This window comes from Hordeum vulgare, chromosome 6H (assembly GCF_904849725.1).
Source record: "Hordeum vulgare subsp. vulgare chromosome 6H, MorexV3_pseudomolecules_assembly, whole genome shotgun sequence".
NCBI lineage: Eukaryota > Viridiplantae > Streptophyta > Magnoliopsida > Poales > Poaceae > Hordeum > Hordeum vulgare.
Window position 1 is genome coordinate 200,578,490 of NC_058523.1, and position 19,651 is coordinate 200,598,140.

At 44.8% G+C, this 19,651-nt stretch overlaps 1 protein-coding gene and 1 long non-coding RNA gene across 2 annotated transcripts; both read right to left on the bottom strand.

Annotated features, from left to right (window-relative positions):
* Positions 1-282: 282 nt before the first annotated feature.
* Positions 283-2,429, bottom strand: LOC123402958. Its single transcript, XR_006611374.1, has 2 exons — positions 1,610-2,429; positions 283-1,454 (listed from the first exon to the last, which is right to left on the bottom strand). It is a non-coding gene; the product is annotated as an uncharacterized LOC123402958 (long non-coding RNA).
* Positions 2,430-3,611: 1,182 nt separating this feature from the next.
* On the bottom strand, positions 3,612-10,577 carry LOC123402957 (putative GPI-anchor transamidase). The gene is made up of 10 exons (XM_045096927.1): positions 10,338-10,577; positions 9,206-9,247; positions 8,972-9,116; positions 6,232-6,461; positions 6,078-6,135; positions 5,496-5,573; positions 5,304-5,392; positions 4,410-4,491; positions 4,146-4,325; positions 3,612-4,077 (listed from the first exon to the last, which is right to left on the bottom strand). The coding sequence occupies exons 1-10, from the start codon at positions 10,499-10,501 to the stop codon at positions 3,940-3,942; spliced, it is 1,206 nt and encodes a 401-aa protein (XP_044952862.1). The 5' UTR covers positions 10,502-10,577; the 3' UTR covers positions 3,612-3,939.
* Positions 10,578-19,651: the final 9,074 nt, after the last annotated feature.

The following is a 19,651-nucleotide window of genomic DNA, read 5'->3' on the forward strand; positions in this document are numbered from 1 at the left end:
TAAAATTTTCATTTGCTCTTTAAGCCTTGCCTTCGTAACAACCACCGTCCTACACTAGAAGAGTGCCACACTCCCTTGAGGCTCTTGTTATGCTAACAAGAACCACTACAAGCGTAGAGCCCACAACATCCCAAAAGACCGATCCGAAAGAAGTGTGGCACTCTCCCTTATAAAGAGCTCCTAGCCTCCTTCCGTATCTGAGATGGGACTAAAGTCACTAACACTATCCAAGATTAGGTTCTTGACAATGCAGTAGATATCTTTGCTGACCAACCATGATCATTTAATTAAAAGTAGTGATTGGCCTTTTCACTAGAGCAATATGGAGCACTACATAGATTGATAGATACAATTAAACAATAAATATGCATATTACGTGTATTTCGTGCTCTCGTTATGTGGATCCACACCAAACAAAACCCAAAATGCGCGTCGACCAGCACAAAGCAAACCTAGTACTATAATCAACCACGGATCACAGAGGGGCTCAAATCAAACACAGTTACTCACAAGATGCAAAGTGCAAGGCTAATCATATGAGGCAGATCACCGCTCACCCACTAAACAACCTCGTAGGGAGAACCATCCTTTTCTTTGCTTGATATTTCAGACAATCAAGGCAGGAAAATCCAGCAGTGGCAGGAGTAATACCTTGTTAGTGTGTAGATTTGAGCTATGAAAAAGCATGATGTGAGAATGCATATAACTGTGGCTCGGGGCCTTTTTGCCTAACTTCAAGCTCTATCAGATCACTACTACCTTGTTCTCAGATCACTACTACCTTGTTCTCCGGTGGCAACAGAATTCAACCCCTACTAACGGTGACGAAAGAATATGCCCCGCTGATGGCACTGGATAAGATATCATCTCATGCAACTGCACTCTTGCAAGCAACTTGCATAACATTATATCCCTTCCAAGTTCCAACCGTCCATCCTCTTTACTTTAGGCAAACTCTCATCCCTAGGAAATCATTGTGCAGTTCCAGAAACCAACATCTTTGATAAGGCACCCTCTTACCTCACTGCCTGAAACAGAAGAACAGTAAATATGAGCAGCCAATTCTTGGCATTTCCAGCATCCAACCCTCAGACAAGGATACCGAGCATCATGTGTAGGCCAACATATTCCTGGAAACGCCCTGCACACTGACATCCGGGATACTGGTTTGTGGTAGACATAACAAAGAGTTGGTGGCAAGATGATCACTGTGTGATGTGTACTGCCCCAACACAAACAATTCAAGCTTCGGCTTCTTCCAAACCGAGCCAGCCCGCGAACCTTTCATACTTGTCACATATAGCCAACAGGCCGGTATCTGAGTCCAGAAAATGCCACAGATCCATATACCCAGGTAACCTGCACCGATCTCCATGCAAGATTTCTCATTGCTGTCATTATGGTTTTTCGGCCCTGCGGCTCGTCCAGATCCTCGTTTATCTACCTGCGACACACTGCCAACTGTCCAGTCAGTACAAGAAACAACTGAGCTCCGGAAAGGACAACACAATTAACTGCTATTACTGAGCAATGGGCATCCAGCAAAGACATCTAATATAGTGGCATCCAGACATTTGATGAGGTGAAGTGTAGATCTTTGGGACCATACCTTTGGGAGAGAACAGCTGACACAGCAAACACGCTTTCCTCAGATTTTCGATCTAAGTCCTGTAATAACTCGCACCCACCGATTGGATCTGATTTATAGAAATAATATGCAGCAATGCATTCAAAACTGCACCCTAAACCACCCACTGTGTTGTTATTGTACAATAAGTACTGGAGCTGTCCTGAACTCAGGTCGCTCTAAGGTCAGAATAGATCAAGTATAACAGATCTGGTAGGTGTTCAATCGGCACTTTTTTTCTTCCATTGTTGCATACTCTTGTAGATACATGGAAGTCCCCCAATAGGCATGCCGATATCGATGTCTGTGGTGGACAGTTTTTGGCTACTGCCAGAATGAACAACCATTCCTACTTTGTCATAACATAAAGAGGACAGATACCAGGGTCGAATAAGGTCACTCATAATTAATACAAAGGACCCTCAAACATATGTGATGACAGAACTACATGGGAACAAAAAAATTGTCATTGATAACCCATGTGAATTTTCTTCTTGGAAGAGCTCAATATGTAGAGGCAGGACCCATCAGTGATATTTAAGAGCTTTTCCCTTCTCTTGATACCAGTCATGCAGAGGTTGCAGCCACAAACAGTCAGCCCAGCCTGCTGAGAAGAGGTACTACAGACTTCCCAGTCTTATCAGAGGAAACACCAATCTCCTCATGGTTTAGTGGTTTACAAATGAGTTTATACCTGTTATTTTTCGTTTGACAGAGTTCTATAGCATAACTCCCTCCGTTTCTAAATATAAGCCTTTTTAGAGATTTCAATATGGACTACATATGGATGTATATAGACGTATTTTAGAGTGTCGATTCACTCAATTTGCTCCGTATGTAGTCCGTATTGGAATCTCTAAAAGTCTTGTACTCCCTCCGTCCCAAAATAAGTGTCTTAAGCTTAGTATAACTTAGTAATAGCTCTAGTACAAAGTTGAGACAGTTATTTTGGGACAGAGGGAGTATTTAGGAACAGAGGGAGTACTTATAATCCCATATGTTACAATAATCGGCATGTCATACCCGTTCAAAACAAGAGATACATGGTTCTGGCATTAACATAACCAATAAAACACACTCCCTCCGTCCCACAATATATGATGTTCTTGCGAGCTGTTTCTGCAAGCAGTTTTAGCTTGCAGAAGCGTCTTATATTGTGGGACGGAGGGAGTAGCATCCAACTGAAAACCCTGACAGGGAAAATAGCATAATCTTATGAATAAAGAAGCCTATCAAACATTTTCACAAGGGACGGTAATTTCTTAATGCCATGCCAACTACTGGCATAGATGCCACTGAGCACATGCAGGTGTGCAATGCTCCCTAATGGAACATAATATATGCTCATTTCATAGAATGCTTGTATCCTGCCTCCTAGGAGGATTGTAACAAACTCTATCTTTTCAATATAATGAAACGCAAAGGTCCTTTGCGCTTTCTCGAAAAAAATTTTTTTGCCTTAGCAGCGTATCCATGGTTCTACTGGGTGCACAGCTTCTGTGCATACCGTCCTATGAGGCCCATGACCAGCTTCTTAGTTCTGTACTTGAGCATAAAAAACACACCTTTCGGTTGCCTTATGCCAGTAATGAAAACGACAGCTATGCTTCACACACAGAGCAATGCATACAAAGATAGAATTAATCATATAGTATTACCAAAAAATATTTCCATACGGATATACACATTTGGCCTTAAGTAATGTCTTATAGCACATAAGTAGGCATCAAGGTAAAAGTCGTTATAAGATGCAATGGACTGCATAGGGGGATAATGGAGTTTCTTTTAAACTGAAAATTATAGGTGGTAAATGGAGTAACTATTGTAATGTATCTAGTCCAAATAAAAGACGAGCTGCCAAGTGCTGAACATTCCAGACTGAATGGAGTGTATTATCTTTGACTAAAAGAACGCTCCTCAACATTTTAAGCTTGGAGTGCATATTCATACCCAGATCTAGCCGGGGTGATCAAACTCCAGATGCTATGCTACATGGAAATATTTTCAAGTAGCAATGAAATAATCTGACAGGTACAATATGTGATGCAGGAGCACAGATGCATAAAAATGACCATGAAACATATCGAGCTACTTATCCAAAAAATAGAGCGTACCATGCGAAAACTACATACAACAATTATGTTCCAAACTGACTGGATGGTGGATGCTATGATTAGGTAAAAAAAAACACAGAAAGTTGACCTCCCAAGTATCTCTCTTATTTTCATTCTTCCTGGTCCCACCCTGTGAGAGTTACTATGACTAAGTTTTTCTGCAAGATGATAATGTGTTAAGAGCACACTTCAGAGTTCCTACATTGATAGCCAGGTTGAAATTGCCAGCAATATGCCCATAGTTCCCAGACCATACATCACAACAACATCAGAATTTTTGCCTTCCAGCTGTTCTAGCAGGACCTCGATCCATCCATGGGACATTAATGGTGCCTCCTGGATGTTGCAATTCACAAAGTATTAGTCTCTCAAATAAATGAAATGCAAAACTTGCTAAAACTCACATTCATCTCTTCTATGTTCGATCTTCTTGCACTAGCCTCATTCTTTAACATGACATGATCAAGCATATTGTTTCCGGCAGAAAGGGGAATTTTTGCGTTATGTGCAGCTAGGAAGCCTGTGTAGGCTGAATCAGTGTGGATAGTCTTCATGACTGATCCAAAGAAATTTGTCACTGGGACCTGGTCAAGGACAGGATAGAAGGAAAAAAGGCTTAGTCGTGGACAACAGAGCGGCCATTAGAAATAGATACATCTTTCCATTACCTCGTTTAAGGCACGCTTGTAAAGATCCATTCGATAATATGCAGTAGACAGCAGCATGGAAGGGTCGTATGATTTGAAAAGGCTGGAACATAAAACGCAAGGTTATAACACAAAACGATGAAACATTTAATGCCACTGCAGAGAGCCACCCAGCTACATTGTTTTTAGAAACATAAGACTAAATCTAGTTGAGTACCATTACACGTAGTTAAGAATAGAGGACACAGTTGACTCTTAATTATCATGAACACAGAAAACAGTCGGCATTAAATTTAAAGTTCACTACAATGTGATTAGCCTGCAGTTACAAGCCATGAATTTCAATTAGTTTATGTGAGTTCCAAATTGAAGGGGAACCTTGGGGCAGCGGTAAAGCTGTTGCCTTGTGACCATGAGGTCACAGGTTCGAGTCCTGGAAACAGCCTCTTGCAGAAATGTAGGGAAAGGCTGCATAAAATAGACCCCTCTTGCAGAAATGTAGGGAAAGGCTGCATAAAATAGACCCAAAGTGGTCGGATCCTTCCCCAGGCCCTGCGCAAGCGGGAGCTATGTGCACTCGGCTGACCTTTTTTTTATGTGAGTTCCAAATAAAGCACATTAATACAGAAAGCACCCAAATGATGCAGACCTTCTTTTCACATCTTATTACATAGAAATATGAGAACTGAACAAGAACATCAATTATATCTCAATATAGAAACAGTGAAAACAATTGTACATCACACTTAGATAATCACCTGGCATAAGCCGCATAACACAAAGTTCAACACTACAGAAAGAGAAGTAAATGACTATTCTTTCAGAAATTACACATCATAGTAAGACCAGCACCTTCCATGTAGATAATTGATGGACTTTCAAACAGTATGCATAATTCAAAAGAGTATATTTTACCTGTTCAATGAAGCATTGCTATACATGTTCAGCTTCTCAAAGAAAGCAAGTGTATGGAAGGTAAACCTATCCACAACAGAAACACCAATCTGCCACCAGAAATATATAACATTAACCAGCTTCATGACAAGTAATAAGGTATAATAAGTTTGCAAATGCTATCTGATATAACTGTATAGGGCATGTTCTCACGTCTGAGTCGAGATGGTGAGAGTAAGAGTTTTCCCCCTTCATGCTGCTACCAATCGCCAAAACACCAGGTGATTGAAGCTGTGGATATTAAATATATCAGGTACAGCCTTTAGATACAGTTTTGAGATATAGAAAAAGTCGAAAGGGTGAAGTCCACTCTAGCAGCTCAGATCCTTGTCTGATTCTATAATTATCTGAACTATTATTCGAATAATGAAACACAAGTAGTTAGCAATATGTAGCATTTGCCACTCCCATGTGCCAAACAGCTATTTGATACTAAAAATGCGATATACGGCAACAACAAGTGTTACATAAGTGTATACGATGATATAGTCATATGGAAAATAAATTCACAATGATGAACCTGGAGCTAGTTGTGCCCAAACAAACAAAAAACTGTGAAGAAAATTCATAGATGTACAATATGCTATAGTTTGTGCACTTGCTAAGAATATATGGACATTTGTGAAGAGTACCAAAAATGTAGAAGGCATTGTATGGTTACAGAATGAAATGGATAATATGTATAACAGTAATTCGGTATATGTCAAGACGAACCTGTAGCAACTAGAAACAAACCTGTGAAAAAAGACTAGCAGCCTGGCAGGTATCTACCATTATCAACAACTCTTTAAATCTGAAGGAAGGTCAAGGTGAAAAGGTCAGAACTTGAACCCAGAAACAAAGGGGCACACAAGCCAATATCCAAGCGATGATGATTAAAAAATTCAACCTATGCTTCTCCTTCATTTGCTTTACTGCATCTGCTAAATCGTGACTCTGAAGTTCTTCGTTATCTTGGAACTTCAAAAATTCATCTCCACCATGTCCAGTCATGTACAAAAGAATATGGCTTCCTTCATCACTTAATAGACGCTTTGATCTTGGTACAGCGCTCTCATGTCTTCCAGTCAGAACTCGCAAAAAGTTTTCAACAGTAACCTCGTAACCTCGGTAATCAACCTGTCATTAGAAAACCAAAAGAGTAATATCAGTGTAGCAAGATCAGATATTACCTTTTAATAAGATCAGACTGTATAGCATCCAGTTTAAGCATGACTCGCGGGACCGCGAGCTGGTGCAGCTGCTTCATCGATTGCCTTACGAGGACGAAGTTCTCATGGAGACTCCGCCCTGGGATGAATGCATTCTGGTTGCGGCTTATCCTGTCCCTTCTTGTTTGAAGTGCTCCACCAATACGGTTTTGGGCCTCGATTTCGGGAGTGGATCGCGATCTTACTCACCAACTCGAGCACCAGGATCATACTCAATGGAGAGCCAGGGCCGCCTATATGGCACCGATGCGGGCTACGCCAAGGGGACCCCGTGTCACCGCAATTCTTCGTGCTTGCCGTGGACATCCTTGGCAGCCTCATCCGCCGCACCCACGATTGTCGCATCCTACGACAGCTGCACCCACGACGGAACATCCCGGCTATCTCACTATACGCGTCATGCCATTCTGCCATGCCACATCGGACAACATGGAGGCCATCCTCACCCTGTTTGGCAACGCCAGCGGCCTACGAGTCAACTATGCAAAGAGCTCGGCCACCATCATGCATGGAGACCCTGACGCGACCACGATGATCACACAAATGGGATGCACGGTGGTAGAGCTCCCCGTCACCTACCTGGGCATTCCATTGACGTTGAAACGCTCCACGACCGCTCAGCTCCAGCCACTTGTTGACTCGGTGGTTGCAAGGCTGCCGACATGGAAGGCATGGCTCATGAACAAGGCCGGAAGACTCGCATTGGTCAAATCGGTACTCAACGCTATCCCAGTTCACCAAATGCTGGCATTTGCCCCCCCAAAGAAAACTCTCAAGCAACTAGAGAAGATCCAGAGAGGCTTTCTTTGGGCCGGCCGCGCCGTGGCCAATGGCGGGCACTGCCATGTCAACTGGCGCCATGTGTGCCACCCGATTGAGTACGGTGGCCTGGGGATCCGTGACCTAGAGTGCGCCGGGTTGGCACTCCGACTACGATGGTTGTGGTACGCCTGCACCGACGGAGACCGCGCATGGCAAGGACTCGACCTACAATTCTCCCGTGACGAGCGAGCGCTATTCTTCGCATCCACTTCAATGGTCAATGGAGATGGACGGACTGCCCTGTTTTGGGACAACCGCTGGCTACATGGACAGTCTGTGCGTGAATTTGCACCGACGTTATACAAATGCATACCCAAACGGCGCTGCAAAACGAGAACACTGGCGAAGGGGCTCGCCGGCAACTCATGGACGTGCAACATCCAAGGAGTCATCAGGATGCACGAGATTGGACAATATCTGCAGCTTTGGCAGGCCATGCAACACATCGCCCTCACGCACGAGCCAGACCGAATGATATGGAGATGGACAGCAAGCCGCACATACTCGGCACAATCATGCTACGCCGCGACGTTCCACGGCTCCATGTGTTGCCCCTCATGGAAACTGACGTGGAAGAGCTGGACGCCGCCTCACGTCAGGTTCTTCAACTGGTTGGCAGGCAAGGATCGATGTTGGACGACGGAGCGGCTTCCTCGACGCAGCCTACCACACCACCCCCGATGCCTACTGTGCGACCAAGCCCCGGAGACTATGCAGCACCTACTGTTGGTATGCCCGTTTGCCCGGCAAACTTGGCACGACATCCTGGCCTGGACACGCATACCAGCACAACCCCCCACCAGCGAACCTACACTCATAGACTGGTGGCAGAGGGCTAAGGAACAGACATCCTCAGCGCCGCGCAAAGGCCTGCAATCAATCGCGATGCTCATCCCCTGGATGATTTGGAAACACCGGAACGAATGCGCCTTTGACAATGCGCGACCCTCAGTAGACACATTAGTGGATAAGATCAGAGATGAGGCCAAGTGTTGGGCACTCGCTGGGGCACAAGGACTACGGGTTGTCCTGCCCACATCCTAGGATGTACACTAACCGGGCGCACGACCCATGTATAACCAGCCTCTTAGGACGATTGTACTTTCCATCTTTTCAATGAAATGAAACCCAAAGAGTCTTTTGCGTTTTCTCGAAAAAAAAAAGACTGCATAGCATTATGAGTGGACAACTTAAAGGATTGCTAGCTGCCACCTTCCATAAATCACCTAACTGCCCATATTGAACTGTGTAAAGTGCTTTAAGTATCCGTCACTTTGCAAAATTTGACCATCTTTTAGGAGGCGTTGTTTCGTAATATTATTTTCAGTGAGAAAATCAGGATTGTAGGTATAGCAATATAACAATCACATGGCTATGGGTCTCTACTTGTTGCCAAAGAGGTTAAAGAATCGTAGTGTGTCATTTATTATGGGTATGCATGCTTCAATATCATTAACTATTTCGTAGCTTTTGGTGCCTCCTTGATATCAATGATACATGCACATCATGGGCTAGGGAAAATATTGCAGACTCGAGGGGTTATCAAACTACAATGTTATGATTCAGCAGCAATATTTTCAGAGTAAAGAGATTTACCTCAACATTGTCACCATAAAGATTAAGCTGGTGGTTCTCATTGTTGAACACTTGGGCAGGATAATTATTCCGAGGATTACAAGCCATATCATCCGCCAACATAAGTATTATCCTCTCGTCAGGTATTCCTAATCTCTTAACAGTCCTGGAAAAGAACGGGATATTTACTAATAAGGAACAGCCTTTACATAGGACACAGATTAACATTTGCATATATCAGCATAACTATACTACCTGTACAAAGACAGCGTGTTGGCCATATGTCTATAATTAAACCTGCATAACATTTGGATAATAGATCAGAATTATGTGAGAACAGGGATAAGCAGCAGAACCCAACATCAACCAGATTATAAAAGCATAAGCCACATATTCAAATGCTATTGGTAGATGAGAACCAAACTTTAATCACAAAGGGAGAACTTTAGAGAATTAGCTGGCATTAACACAACTAAAACTGTGCATATTCGCCTTCTTGGCGTTCTTCTTCTGTGTATTCAAGGAAAAAATATAGCTGTGCAAGTGTTCATACCAAAAGGTTTGTTCAAAGACACTTGTGCTCGCTGAACTTACATCATTACGCCTTAAAGATTTTAAGTCATCATTATTATTATCACATACCAGCAGAGAGAATGAATAACCTATATTCAGTTACCAGTTGTACAACCACTGAGATCTCCAGTCATACTATTAATCAATGATGGAGCCACCCGCCCACCCCTGCCGACCCTGGGAGGCTGCCCAGGTTCAGCCTAGATCCTCTGTTGAAGTCATAACAGGGAAGGAGGATTCGATAAAGAGCTTCATGGGCAAATGTTTGCCAGCGCGGTCACCATTAGACCTTGCTCAGGCTCTACGAACAGGCTGGCTCCAATGACAACTTTAAACCATGTCGCAATCAGAAGAGTAAAGGTGCTACAAAATGGATCCCAACCAGTGAGAAAAATTAAATCACTCCATACACTGACATCGATAGAGTATACTACTCCCTCTGTACCTAAATACTTGTAGTTGGGGAGAACTAGACTGAGGGACTGAGGGAGTACTTCGCAAACAGAACTGCACAAACTCATTGATACACAGACAATTTTTATTTTTTTGATAAAGACACAGACAAATTAATAAGCTGATTCATACTGCAATTGGATCCAGATCCTTCTATCAGTCGTGCGTACTTGTCAGCACTTACAGCAAAACCCTAGCTTCTATAGACCTGTCACAGCTACATTTGGCACAGTGAACCTGAACCCACTACAATTGCGTTGATCTACATCAAATTGATACACGGCTAATTATGACTATGCGACAAGTAGGCAGCAACGAGCGGCGAGGCGGTAAGGCACAGGTATGATAGATGACGGCTCACCAGAAGCGGGAGGTACAGACGAGCACGGCCCAGTTGTTGTTGTGCACGGCGGAGGGAGATGCCACCGCCGGGGGCGCCGCGGCGAAGGAGAACGTGAAGAGCACGAGCAGCGGAAGCATCATGACGAGGGAGAGGACAGCGGGGTCCCGTCCGGCGAACGCCATGCTCGCCGCCGGAGCAGCCCGCGGGATCAGGTAGGAGAGGCTCGTGTCAGGACACGAATGACAGACAGAGAAGTTCAGTTAGGCAACGGTCTAGATCACCTCCTCGCGTACGGCTTCATCGTAACCGTTGGATATTAACTGTAGTAATTCTGTTGTCGTTACTGTAGCTTTCCTTTTTGGTAAAACCCTCTCGCCTATAAAAGCTGTCGGGTTGTGGCCGAGCTGGTATTGATCTCTCTTGCGACCTTGCCATCGTGCAAAGCATATACTCTAGCGAATATACCTTCAATCTCAGATGAACTTTCCCCTTTCTCTATACTTACGGGTCCTATAGATCGACCGGGTCCTGGCAAATTGGTAATCAGAGCCAACGATTTTCGGAGTTCGAAGGTCCATGGATGAATATATTCGTCGGAGCTAGGATTCCCACCCTTTTCCCACCCTAATTTGAGAGAGAGAGAGAGAGATCTAGGAGGCGTTGGCGGCGGAGTACTGCAAATCGGCAGGTTTCTGGTGGCGCTGGTGGCGGTGACTTGCTCGGGCATAGATCGACAGAGCAGGAGTGGTTGATCGAACTCCCTGTTCGGTCCATAAAATCCCACGTCCGAGCACTGATCTGTATGCTTTCTACGGGTGGCGAGGAGCGTGGCGGCGGCATGATCTGAGTTACAGGAAGGGTTGCTGTTTATCAGTGGTAAAACTCCTAACCAGTGACTTAGATTAAGGCGACGGGGCGTAAGGCAGCTCTTGATGAGGCAGATGTACAAGAGATACTGTCACTACGAGATGAATTTGGTGTTCTGCAGACGGATAATGCAAGTTTGCGTAGTGATGTATCCAAGCTGCAGGAAGACATGCACTCAATTGACTCAAAACAAGGTGACATATCTAAACATGTAGGCAGTATTAAGAAGGCAGTAATTGATCTGAGTAAGCAACTATCAAATATTAGCCAAGCACTACAAACATTGATTCCACCTGCGGGGCAGAGTTTGGGGGGAACTAATCAGGCAAGTTCGAGTCAGATAGTTCGTTCTCCTACACTGCATCAGGAAGATGTGCAAGAACAACAGCTTATAAATGAATTTTTGAGAAAACAGTTGGAACTTGAAAAGGAAAAAACCAGACAAATGGAAGACATCCAGACACAACATCTGCCACCTCTGAAGGTGCAGAGACAAACTGTCCCTCCTGGTTATGACAATCAACAGAGGACAGAGAATGTTAGTGCTATAGGAACACCTATGACAGCAAGAGATGAAGGTCAGACACCTGTTTTCAACAAGTTTTATCAAGCCAACAGAGACAGACAGATGTGGCATGGATACTACAAGACATATGAACAAGACATGCAAGTCCAGTTCATGAAATCCTTGACAAAGGGTCCTAAAATGGATTTTCCTAGGTTTGAGGGAACAGATCCAGTAGGATGGATCAGGCAATGTAACAAGTACTTTCAGGTGTCAGCAGCTCCAGAAGAGTACAAAGTATCTCTTGCTCAGTTATATATTATTGGTGAAGCTGATACTTGGTTGAGAAGATCTGGCATCCTCAAGAAACAATTGACTTGGAAACAATTTTGTGCTGAACTGATCAAGAGATTTTCTGAACAAGGATCTTATGATTTGACAGAAAAATTTAATTCTGCTAAGCAAGGGAACAACACTGTATCTGAGTACACCAAACTGTTTGAGGACTTAATGGCTGATGTACAAGAGGAAAATCATGAACTTAATGAATTATGGTTTGTGACATGCTATGTTAATGGTCTCAGAGATGGAATCAAGTTTCACATTAGACCATTAAGACCACAAACTCTAACTGATGCTTACTGGCTGGCCAAAGATGTGGAACCTTGTCACCCTCCTATTCCTAATTTGCCCAAGAGAACTAGTTCAGCATACTCAAATTTCTATAAAAAACCTAACACTAGTATTGTTGGGAGACAATTCTCTACTGTGTCAACAACAACTGGATCACAAAATACAACAAAACAACCTGATTCTTATCAAAAGATCAGAAAAGTGGGTGAATGTTGGAGATGTGGAGATAAGTGGATGCATGGACATAAGTGCAAATCGGTGCCTAATTTACACATGATGCAACAAGAAACAAAAGAGCAAATATCACAAGATGTGGAAGATGTTCAAAATCAACCTGAAACTATTTCAGATGGAGAGCAAGTAATGTTTATTTCTGCTTTTGCAATGGGACACCAAATGACTGTACCTACACCTACTGTAGTGATTCACATAAATGGGAAAAAGGTTGTGGCATTACTTGATTATGGAAGCACATCTTCTTTCCTCAATCAGAATTTTGCTGTCAAAGCTAACTGTCAGTTAATACCAGTAAAACCAAGGGCCATATCTGTAGCTGGTGGAGGAACACTAGTTTCTGATGCAGTATCACCCAACTGTGAATTTCAGCTGGGCAGACTTAAACTACAGCATAATTTCAGTCTAATATCACTCCCCAGTCATGATGCTATTTGAGGGTATGATTGGTTTACAACTGTGAGTCATGTATCTTTTGATATACCAAAGCAACAATTCAGTTTTACTGTACAAGAAAAACAGACAGTGACTATTGCCATGTTTACAAACTCTGCTACTGTAAAAAAGGTGAAATCAGAGAAAATGAATAAGCTGTTGGATAAAGGAGTGGAAGTTTTCTTGTTGCAAATTCAGAATATTATGATGAATGCTCCTGCTGGTTGCAAAACTCCACCACAAGTTCAAAAGTTACTATTGGAGTATGCTGATCTTTTTGAGGAACCTAAAACCCTGCCACCTCATAGAACATTGGATCATACTATTCCTTTAGTACCAGGGGCTACTCCTCCTCAACTGAGACCTTACAGAGTACCCCAACACCAGAACCAAGAAATGGAGGATCAAATCAAAAAGTTGTTAGCTGCTCACTTCATCAGGCATAGTCAAAGTCCTTATGCAGCCCATGTGATCTTAGTGAAGAAAAAGGATGGCTCTATGAGATTGTGCACTGATTTCAGAAGGCTCAATGCACTGACAGTTTAAAACAAATTTCCTATACCTGTGATTGAAGATCTATTAGATGAGATGCATGGAGCTACATATTTTTCTAAATTAGATCTGAGATCAGGTTACCATCAAATCAGAATGAAGCTTGAAGATATACACAAAACTGCTTTCAGAACCTTCTTAGGCCATTTTGAATATTTGGTGATGCCTCTTGGACTATCCAATGCTCCAGGCACATTTCAAGAATTAATGAACACCATATTTGCTCCTTATTTGAGAAAGTTTGTGCTAGTCTTTTTTGATGATATCCTGATATTCAGTAAAAACCTCAATGAGCATTTGGAACATATCAAAATTGTGTTGGATACACTGAAAGCACACAGCCTGTTTGCTAAACTATCTAAGTGTGTCTTTGCTTCTCAACAAGTGGAATATCTAGGTCATATCATATCTGCTGAAGGAGTAGCCATTGATCCAAAGAAAATTTCTGCTATTGCTGAGTGGCCTGTGCCTGATACTGTCACCAAGCTCAGAAGTTTCTTGGGCTTAGCTGGTTACTACAGAAGATTTATCAAGGGCTATTGAGTAATTTGTAGACCCCTTCATGATATATTAAAAAAGGGCCAATTCTCTTGGCAGTCAGTACAAGACACATCATTCAGACAACTCCAAAAAGCCTTGATTTCTGCTCCAGTATTGGCACTACCTGACTTTTCTCAACCTTTTGTGTTAGAGACCGATGCTTCTGGCAAAGGAATAGGAGTTGTTCTGATGCAACAAGGGAGACCTATATCATATTACAGTTCTGCATCATGTCCTAGAAATGCTGCATTATCTACATATGAAAAAGAGGCATTGGCTATTCTGGAGGCACTGAAAAGATGGAGGCACTATCTACTAGGAAATAATCTCACTATCAGAACTGATCAACAGTCTCTCAAATTTATCACTGATCAGAAGTTGACTGAAGGAATCCAACACAAACTGATGATGAAACTGCTGGAATTCAATTTCACAATATAGTATAAGAAAGGGGTCTACAACAAAGTGGTTGATGCTCTTTCTAGAGTGCTCCCTGGATGTATGGCAATATCTACAGCTACTCCCCTTTGGGTTGAAGAACTGTTGGACAGCTATCAACAAGATGAGGACAGTAAAAGGCTATTGGAAAAGCTCCTCTTACAACCTGATAACAAAGATAGTGACTACTCACTCCACTCTGGTATTATCAGGTACAAAGGGAAAATACTGGTGGGTAATGTACCACCATTAAGAAACAAGTTGTTGGCAGCATTACATAGTTCCCAGTGGGAGCACACTCTGGAAACAGAGCCACTTACCAGAGAGTTAAGTCCATTTTTTACTGGCCTGGGATTAAAAAGACAGTGGAAGAATTCATTGCTTCTTGCCTTATCTGTCAGAGAGCTAAACATGAGAATTGCCTCCAACCAGGACTTCTTGATCCTTTGCATGTAGCAGATCTGGCATGGCAACACATATCAATGGATTTTGTGGAAGGACTGCCAATCTCTAAAGGATATGATGTTATTATGGTAGTGGTGGACAAGTTTACAAAATATGCACATTTTATTCCACTCTCACATCCCTATACAGTGCTAAGTGTAGCTCAAGCTTTTGTGGACCAAATCATCAGGCTACATGGTCCACCCAAACTGATTATTTCAGATAGAGATAGAATCTTTACCAGCAAATTGTGGAAAGACATATTTGCTGCTTTGAAAGTAGAGCTAAGATACATCACTGCCTACCACCCTCAAACTGATGGACAGACAGAAAGGATCAACCAATGTTTGGAAACATATTTGAGATGTATGACAACTACTGCTCCTAGCAAATGGGTCTCTTGGTTGGCAATGGCAGAGTTTTGGTATAATTCAACATATCATACCAGTCTCAAAATGCCCCCATTTCGAGCTCTTTACGGTTATCCTGCCCCATTGATAAATGAGTTGGCTATTCCTGGTCCTGAAGAAGGAGAGGCACAAGATTTTCTGGCAGCTAAGCAACAGATGTTGGACCAACTCAGAAACAACTTGGTGCTAGCACAAAACAGAATGAAGAAATATGCTGACTTGAAGAGAGTGGAAAGATCTTTTGAGGTTGGAGATATGGTGTATCTTAAGATGGCTCCATACAGATTGGCAACTTTTGGTTTCAGGGGAGCTCTTAAACTCCAATATAAGTTCTATGGTCCTTTACTCATCACTCAGAAGGTGGGCAATTCAGCTTAAAAATTGCAGTTTCCAGAACATGTGAAAATACACCCGGTGTTTCATGTCAGTCAACTAAAGAAACATGTGGGAAAACATTCTATTCCTAGTCCTAATCTTCCAATGGTCAACACTGATGGCACCATCAAGACAGGACCAACGGGAGTTCTTCAAGTGCGGCAGATCCCCAGACAGAACCAGCCAGTGGTACAATGGCTAATACAATGGGAAAATCTCTCACCAGAAGAAGCGACATGGGAGGATGCAAATTTTATCAAATATACGTTCCCAGAATTCTTCAAAGCAACTACACAACAATGGCGCCAAGATGCAACATCACTGTGAGGACACGTTGTGTTCCAGAAGGGGGCAATGTCAGGACACGAATGACACACAGAGAAGTTCAGTTAGGCAACGGTTTAGATCACCTCCTCGCGTACCGCTTCGTCGTAACCGTTGGATATTAACTGTAGTAATTATGTTGTCGTTACTGTAGCTTTCCCTTTTCGGTAAAACCCTCTCGCCTATAAAAGCTGCCGGGTTGTGGCTGAGCTGGTATTGATCTCTCTTGCGACCTTGCCATCCTGCAAAGCATATACTCTAGCGAATATACCTTCAATCTGAGATGAACTTTCCCCTTTCTCTATAAATAGGGGTCCTATAGATCGATCGGGCCCTGACAGCTCGTCTCACAGGGACCCACCGTCACCATCACACGCAACGGTGCTTTTCGTTTTTGCCTGCAATGGTCGGTTTCTTTTACAAGGAGAAAAGAGGCTTAGGCCAACTCGAGCGCACGACCGTATCTTGTCCATCCGCGTTTGTTTGGGGCAAAACGGACACATCATACGACCCAACGCGTGGGTGCAAACGGGCGTTTGTCTGTTTTGTGTTCGCTTTCGACCCATTCCCGTTTCAAACTTGATTCGGTTTTGAGGTGAAACAGACAACGCACGGACGTCCGCGCTTGCCCTCCCCTGGCCCGCCCGTCGGTGGCACAAAGCAGCACGGCCTTTCCGCCCCCACGCCCCCATTTCCATTTCATTTTCCCCCAAAACCCTCCCACGCCCCGCACTTCCCTCCGCCCGCCACCCTCCCGCCATGGACGATCCCCTGCCGAATTCCGGTGACCCGGTCGTCGTCCCGCCCACCAAGGCAAAGAATAAGAAGGCGCCCCAGGGTACGAAGAAGTCGCGGTCGGAACTCACGACGGATGAGATCGCAAAGCTGGACGCGGAATCGGTCAAGAGGCAGAACCGGCGGGCAAAGGCAAAGAGGAAGGATGCCGCGGCCGCGTACACCATCAAGCTCACTACGGTGGAGGCCGCGCGGGAGAAGGCTGATGCTCAAGAGAAGGAGGACATTGTCAACAAAGTGCACGCCCTCCTCATGATGGGGTTGTGCCGTCCAACGAGCTTCGCGGCTGTGCTCGTCGGGCCCGCGAGCACAGGCTCGTTGGTCGTCCGGCCTCCGCAGTGCCCCTCTCCGACATCGTCGACCACGCCATTGTCTCCTGGTTTCCCCCCGCCAAGGTGCCAAGCCCAGACCTGTTTGTTGGGGTCGCCGGGAGTCAGCGTGATCGCACCGTCCACGTCGCGCCCCTCGGCCGTCACCGACCTCAACGTCACGCCAGGGTCCTACAGCGGCGGTCACCCATCCATCGAGATGCAAAGAAAGCAAGCTCGGTCGCCGTCTACGGCCACCATGCCGTCACACCGCGTCTTGTTCGACAAAATGCCAACACCGACGCCAACGGTCGAGGACCCCTTCTACGACCAATACATGGAGAATGTTATCTTCAAGTGCCGTGGCGGGGCCTTTCAGACGGGTGGGCAGGGCGGGATCTTCGATCCGGAGGATACCCAGAGTCAAGATGGCCGCGACAAGTACATGGCCGATGAAGACTTTGAGGCTGACCATGGTGACTCGTGGCATGAAGAAGATGACATATATTGCGAAGGTGACGAAGAAGAAGAGGATGGCATCGATATTGCAGGCGAGCCATTGTTCATCGACAAGCTCACCCAAAGAGCAGAAGCTCAAATGAGGAAGAAGAGCATTCGTATGGGATCATACACACAAGATGAGGACAAGTTGATTTGCGAAAGTTGGAAGGAGATTGGCCAAGATCCTAGAGACGGTGCGCAACAAAAGGGAATTGTTTTTTGGACAAGAGTTCACAAAACATTCCATTAAATAAAGTTGTTTCCGCCCTACCAATTTACGAGCTATCGTAACATCAACTCGATTCAAAAGAGGTGGTTGTTCATCCAACAAGAATGCAAAAAATATTGTGTCGCACTTGAGAGCGTTAAAGCACGTCTTGTGAGTGGTCTTGGCATCGGCGACATGGTATGGCCTCTTCTCTTTCCTTTGCTATGGTCGTGCCTCGGCCTCCTCTATGATTAACTATGTTTGCATGTCCAATTGTGGTTGATCATGTAGGCCTTTCAATCTTTGGAAGCATTCAAGGCCGGACACAACGACAAGCCATTCACTCTCACGCATTGTTGGCAAATCATCAACAATTGCCCTAAGTTCAAAGATCAATACCGTGAGCTTCAAAGGAAGAGAGGCAAGAAGGTGGCCACCTAGGCCGGAGGTGGAGATGGTGAGGCGTTGAAGAGGCCGAGGGGCAAGACCAACTCCAAGGTGGACGACAAGCATGATGCGGCATCGTATGCTTTGCATGAGACTTTGCATTGCATGATGTCTCAAAAGGAAGTGAGGGACGAGAAGAAGCGACAAGACAAGGAGGAGAAAATGAAGCAATACATGGAGTTGAAAACAAAGAAACTTGAGATGGAGAAGGCGACCAAGAAGAGGAAGATCGACATCGAGGAGGCGGCCAGGCAGAGGAAGCTCGACATCGAGGCCGCCAATACCGCGGCCAGGCAGAGGCAGCTCGACATCGAGGCCGCCAATACCGCGGCCAGGCAGAGGCAGCTCGACATCGAGGCTGCCAATGCCACAACCAAAGCAAAGGAGGTGGCACTGGCGATCATGAGAGTGGACTTGAGCAAGATGAGCGAGAAGACAAGGAGATGGTTCGAGGCCCGGTAGAAAGAGATGTTCGACACCGATGGCGTGAACTAGGGCATCAGATTAGACGTGGTCGTTCTTTTTTTGGAGCCTGGCATGGTGAGCCGGCCGCTGGCTGTGTTGCCGGTGAAAAACCTATTCTCTTTTTGAGGCTTGCTGTGTTGTCGGCCGCTGGCTGTGTTGCCGACGAGGACGTGTAGGCTGGCTGTGTTGCCGGTGTGATCTAGGGCCGCTTACATGAACTATGGGACGTGTAGGCTGGCTGAGTTGCCGGCGTGATCTAGGGCCGCTAGCTATTCGAATGTTTGCGTTTGAAAATGAGGCGGACAAGATGCGGCCAAGGATGCGTCCGCGCATTGGGCACACGACCACCGCATCCCAGAAATGGCCCGGACACGACCCCATCGCCCGCCCCAAACAGACAGAATCCGGGCAAAACGGGCGTCCGGATGGGGTCGCGAGTTGGCCTTAGAGCATCTCCGCATACTCCTTAAAACATGAAAATGAAAATGCGTTTTACGGGTCGGTTTGAGTTCTGATCAAACAAATTTTTTAAATTTAAACTGTAAAATTGAATATTTGTTTGTTTTTTCTAAGTCTTCTTACTTTCATGTGTGTTCATGATCAGCTAAATTCGCTCATATAAAACCGACGGTGAGCACACTGAGCGGTCAAATATGGAGGCGTTCTCACAAAGCGTTCGTTGCGGAATTTGTCATGGAATCCATCAAGGAGCTAGTTATCTAGCTAGCTTCGGTCGCGGAACCCATCCAAGAGCTAGGTAGCTAGCTCCCATCGCCGTAGCTGAATCTAGCGAGCACGGACAGGGTGGCCGCCAGGACGGGCGGGGCGACGGTGGTGGCCATGACGGGCGG

What these genes read in the sequence shown, in the direction of transcription:
- LOC123402957 (XM_045096927.1), bottom strand. Translation starts at nt 10,501, where the DNA reads ATGGCGTTCGCCGGACGGGACCCCGCTGTCCTCTCCCTCGTCATGATG. An exon ending in CTGCTAGTCTTTTTTCACAG is followed by an intron (nt 5,574 to 6,077) that starts GTTTGTTTCTAG and finishes TAATATCCACAG; the next exon opens with CTTCAATCACCTGGTGTTTT. An exon ending in CTCACCATCTCGACTCAGAC is followed by an intron (nt 5,393 to 5,495) that starts GTGAGAACATGC and finishes TTCTGGTGGCAG; the next exon opens with ATTGGTGTTTCTGTTGTGGA.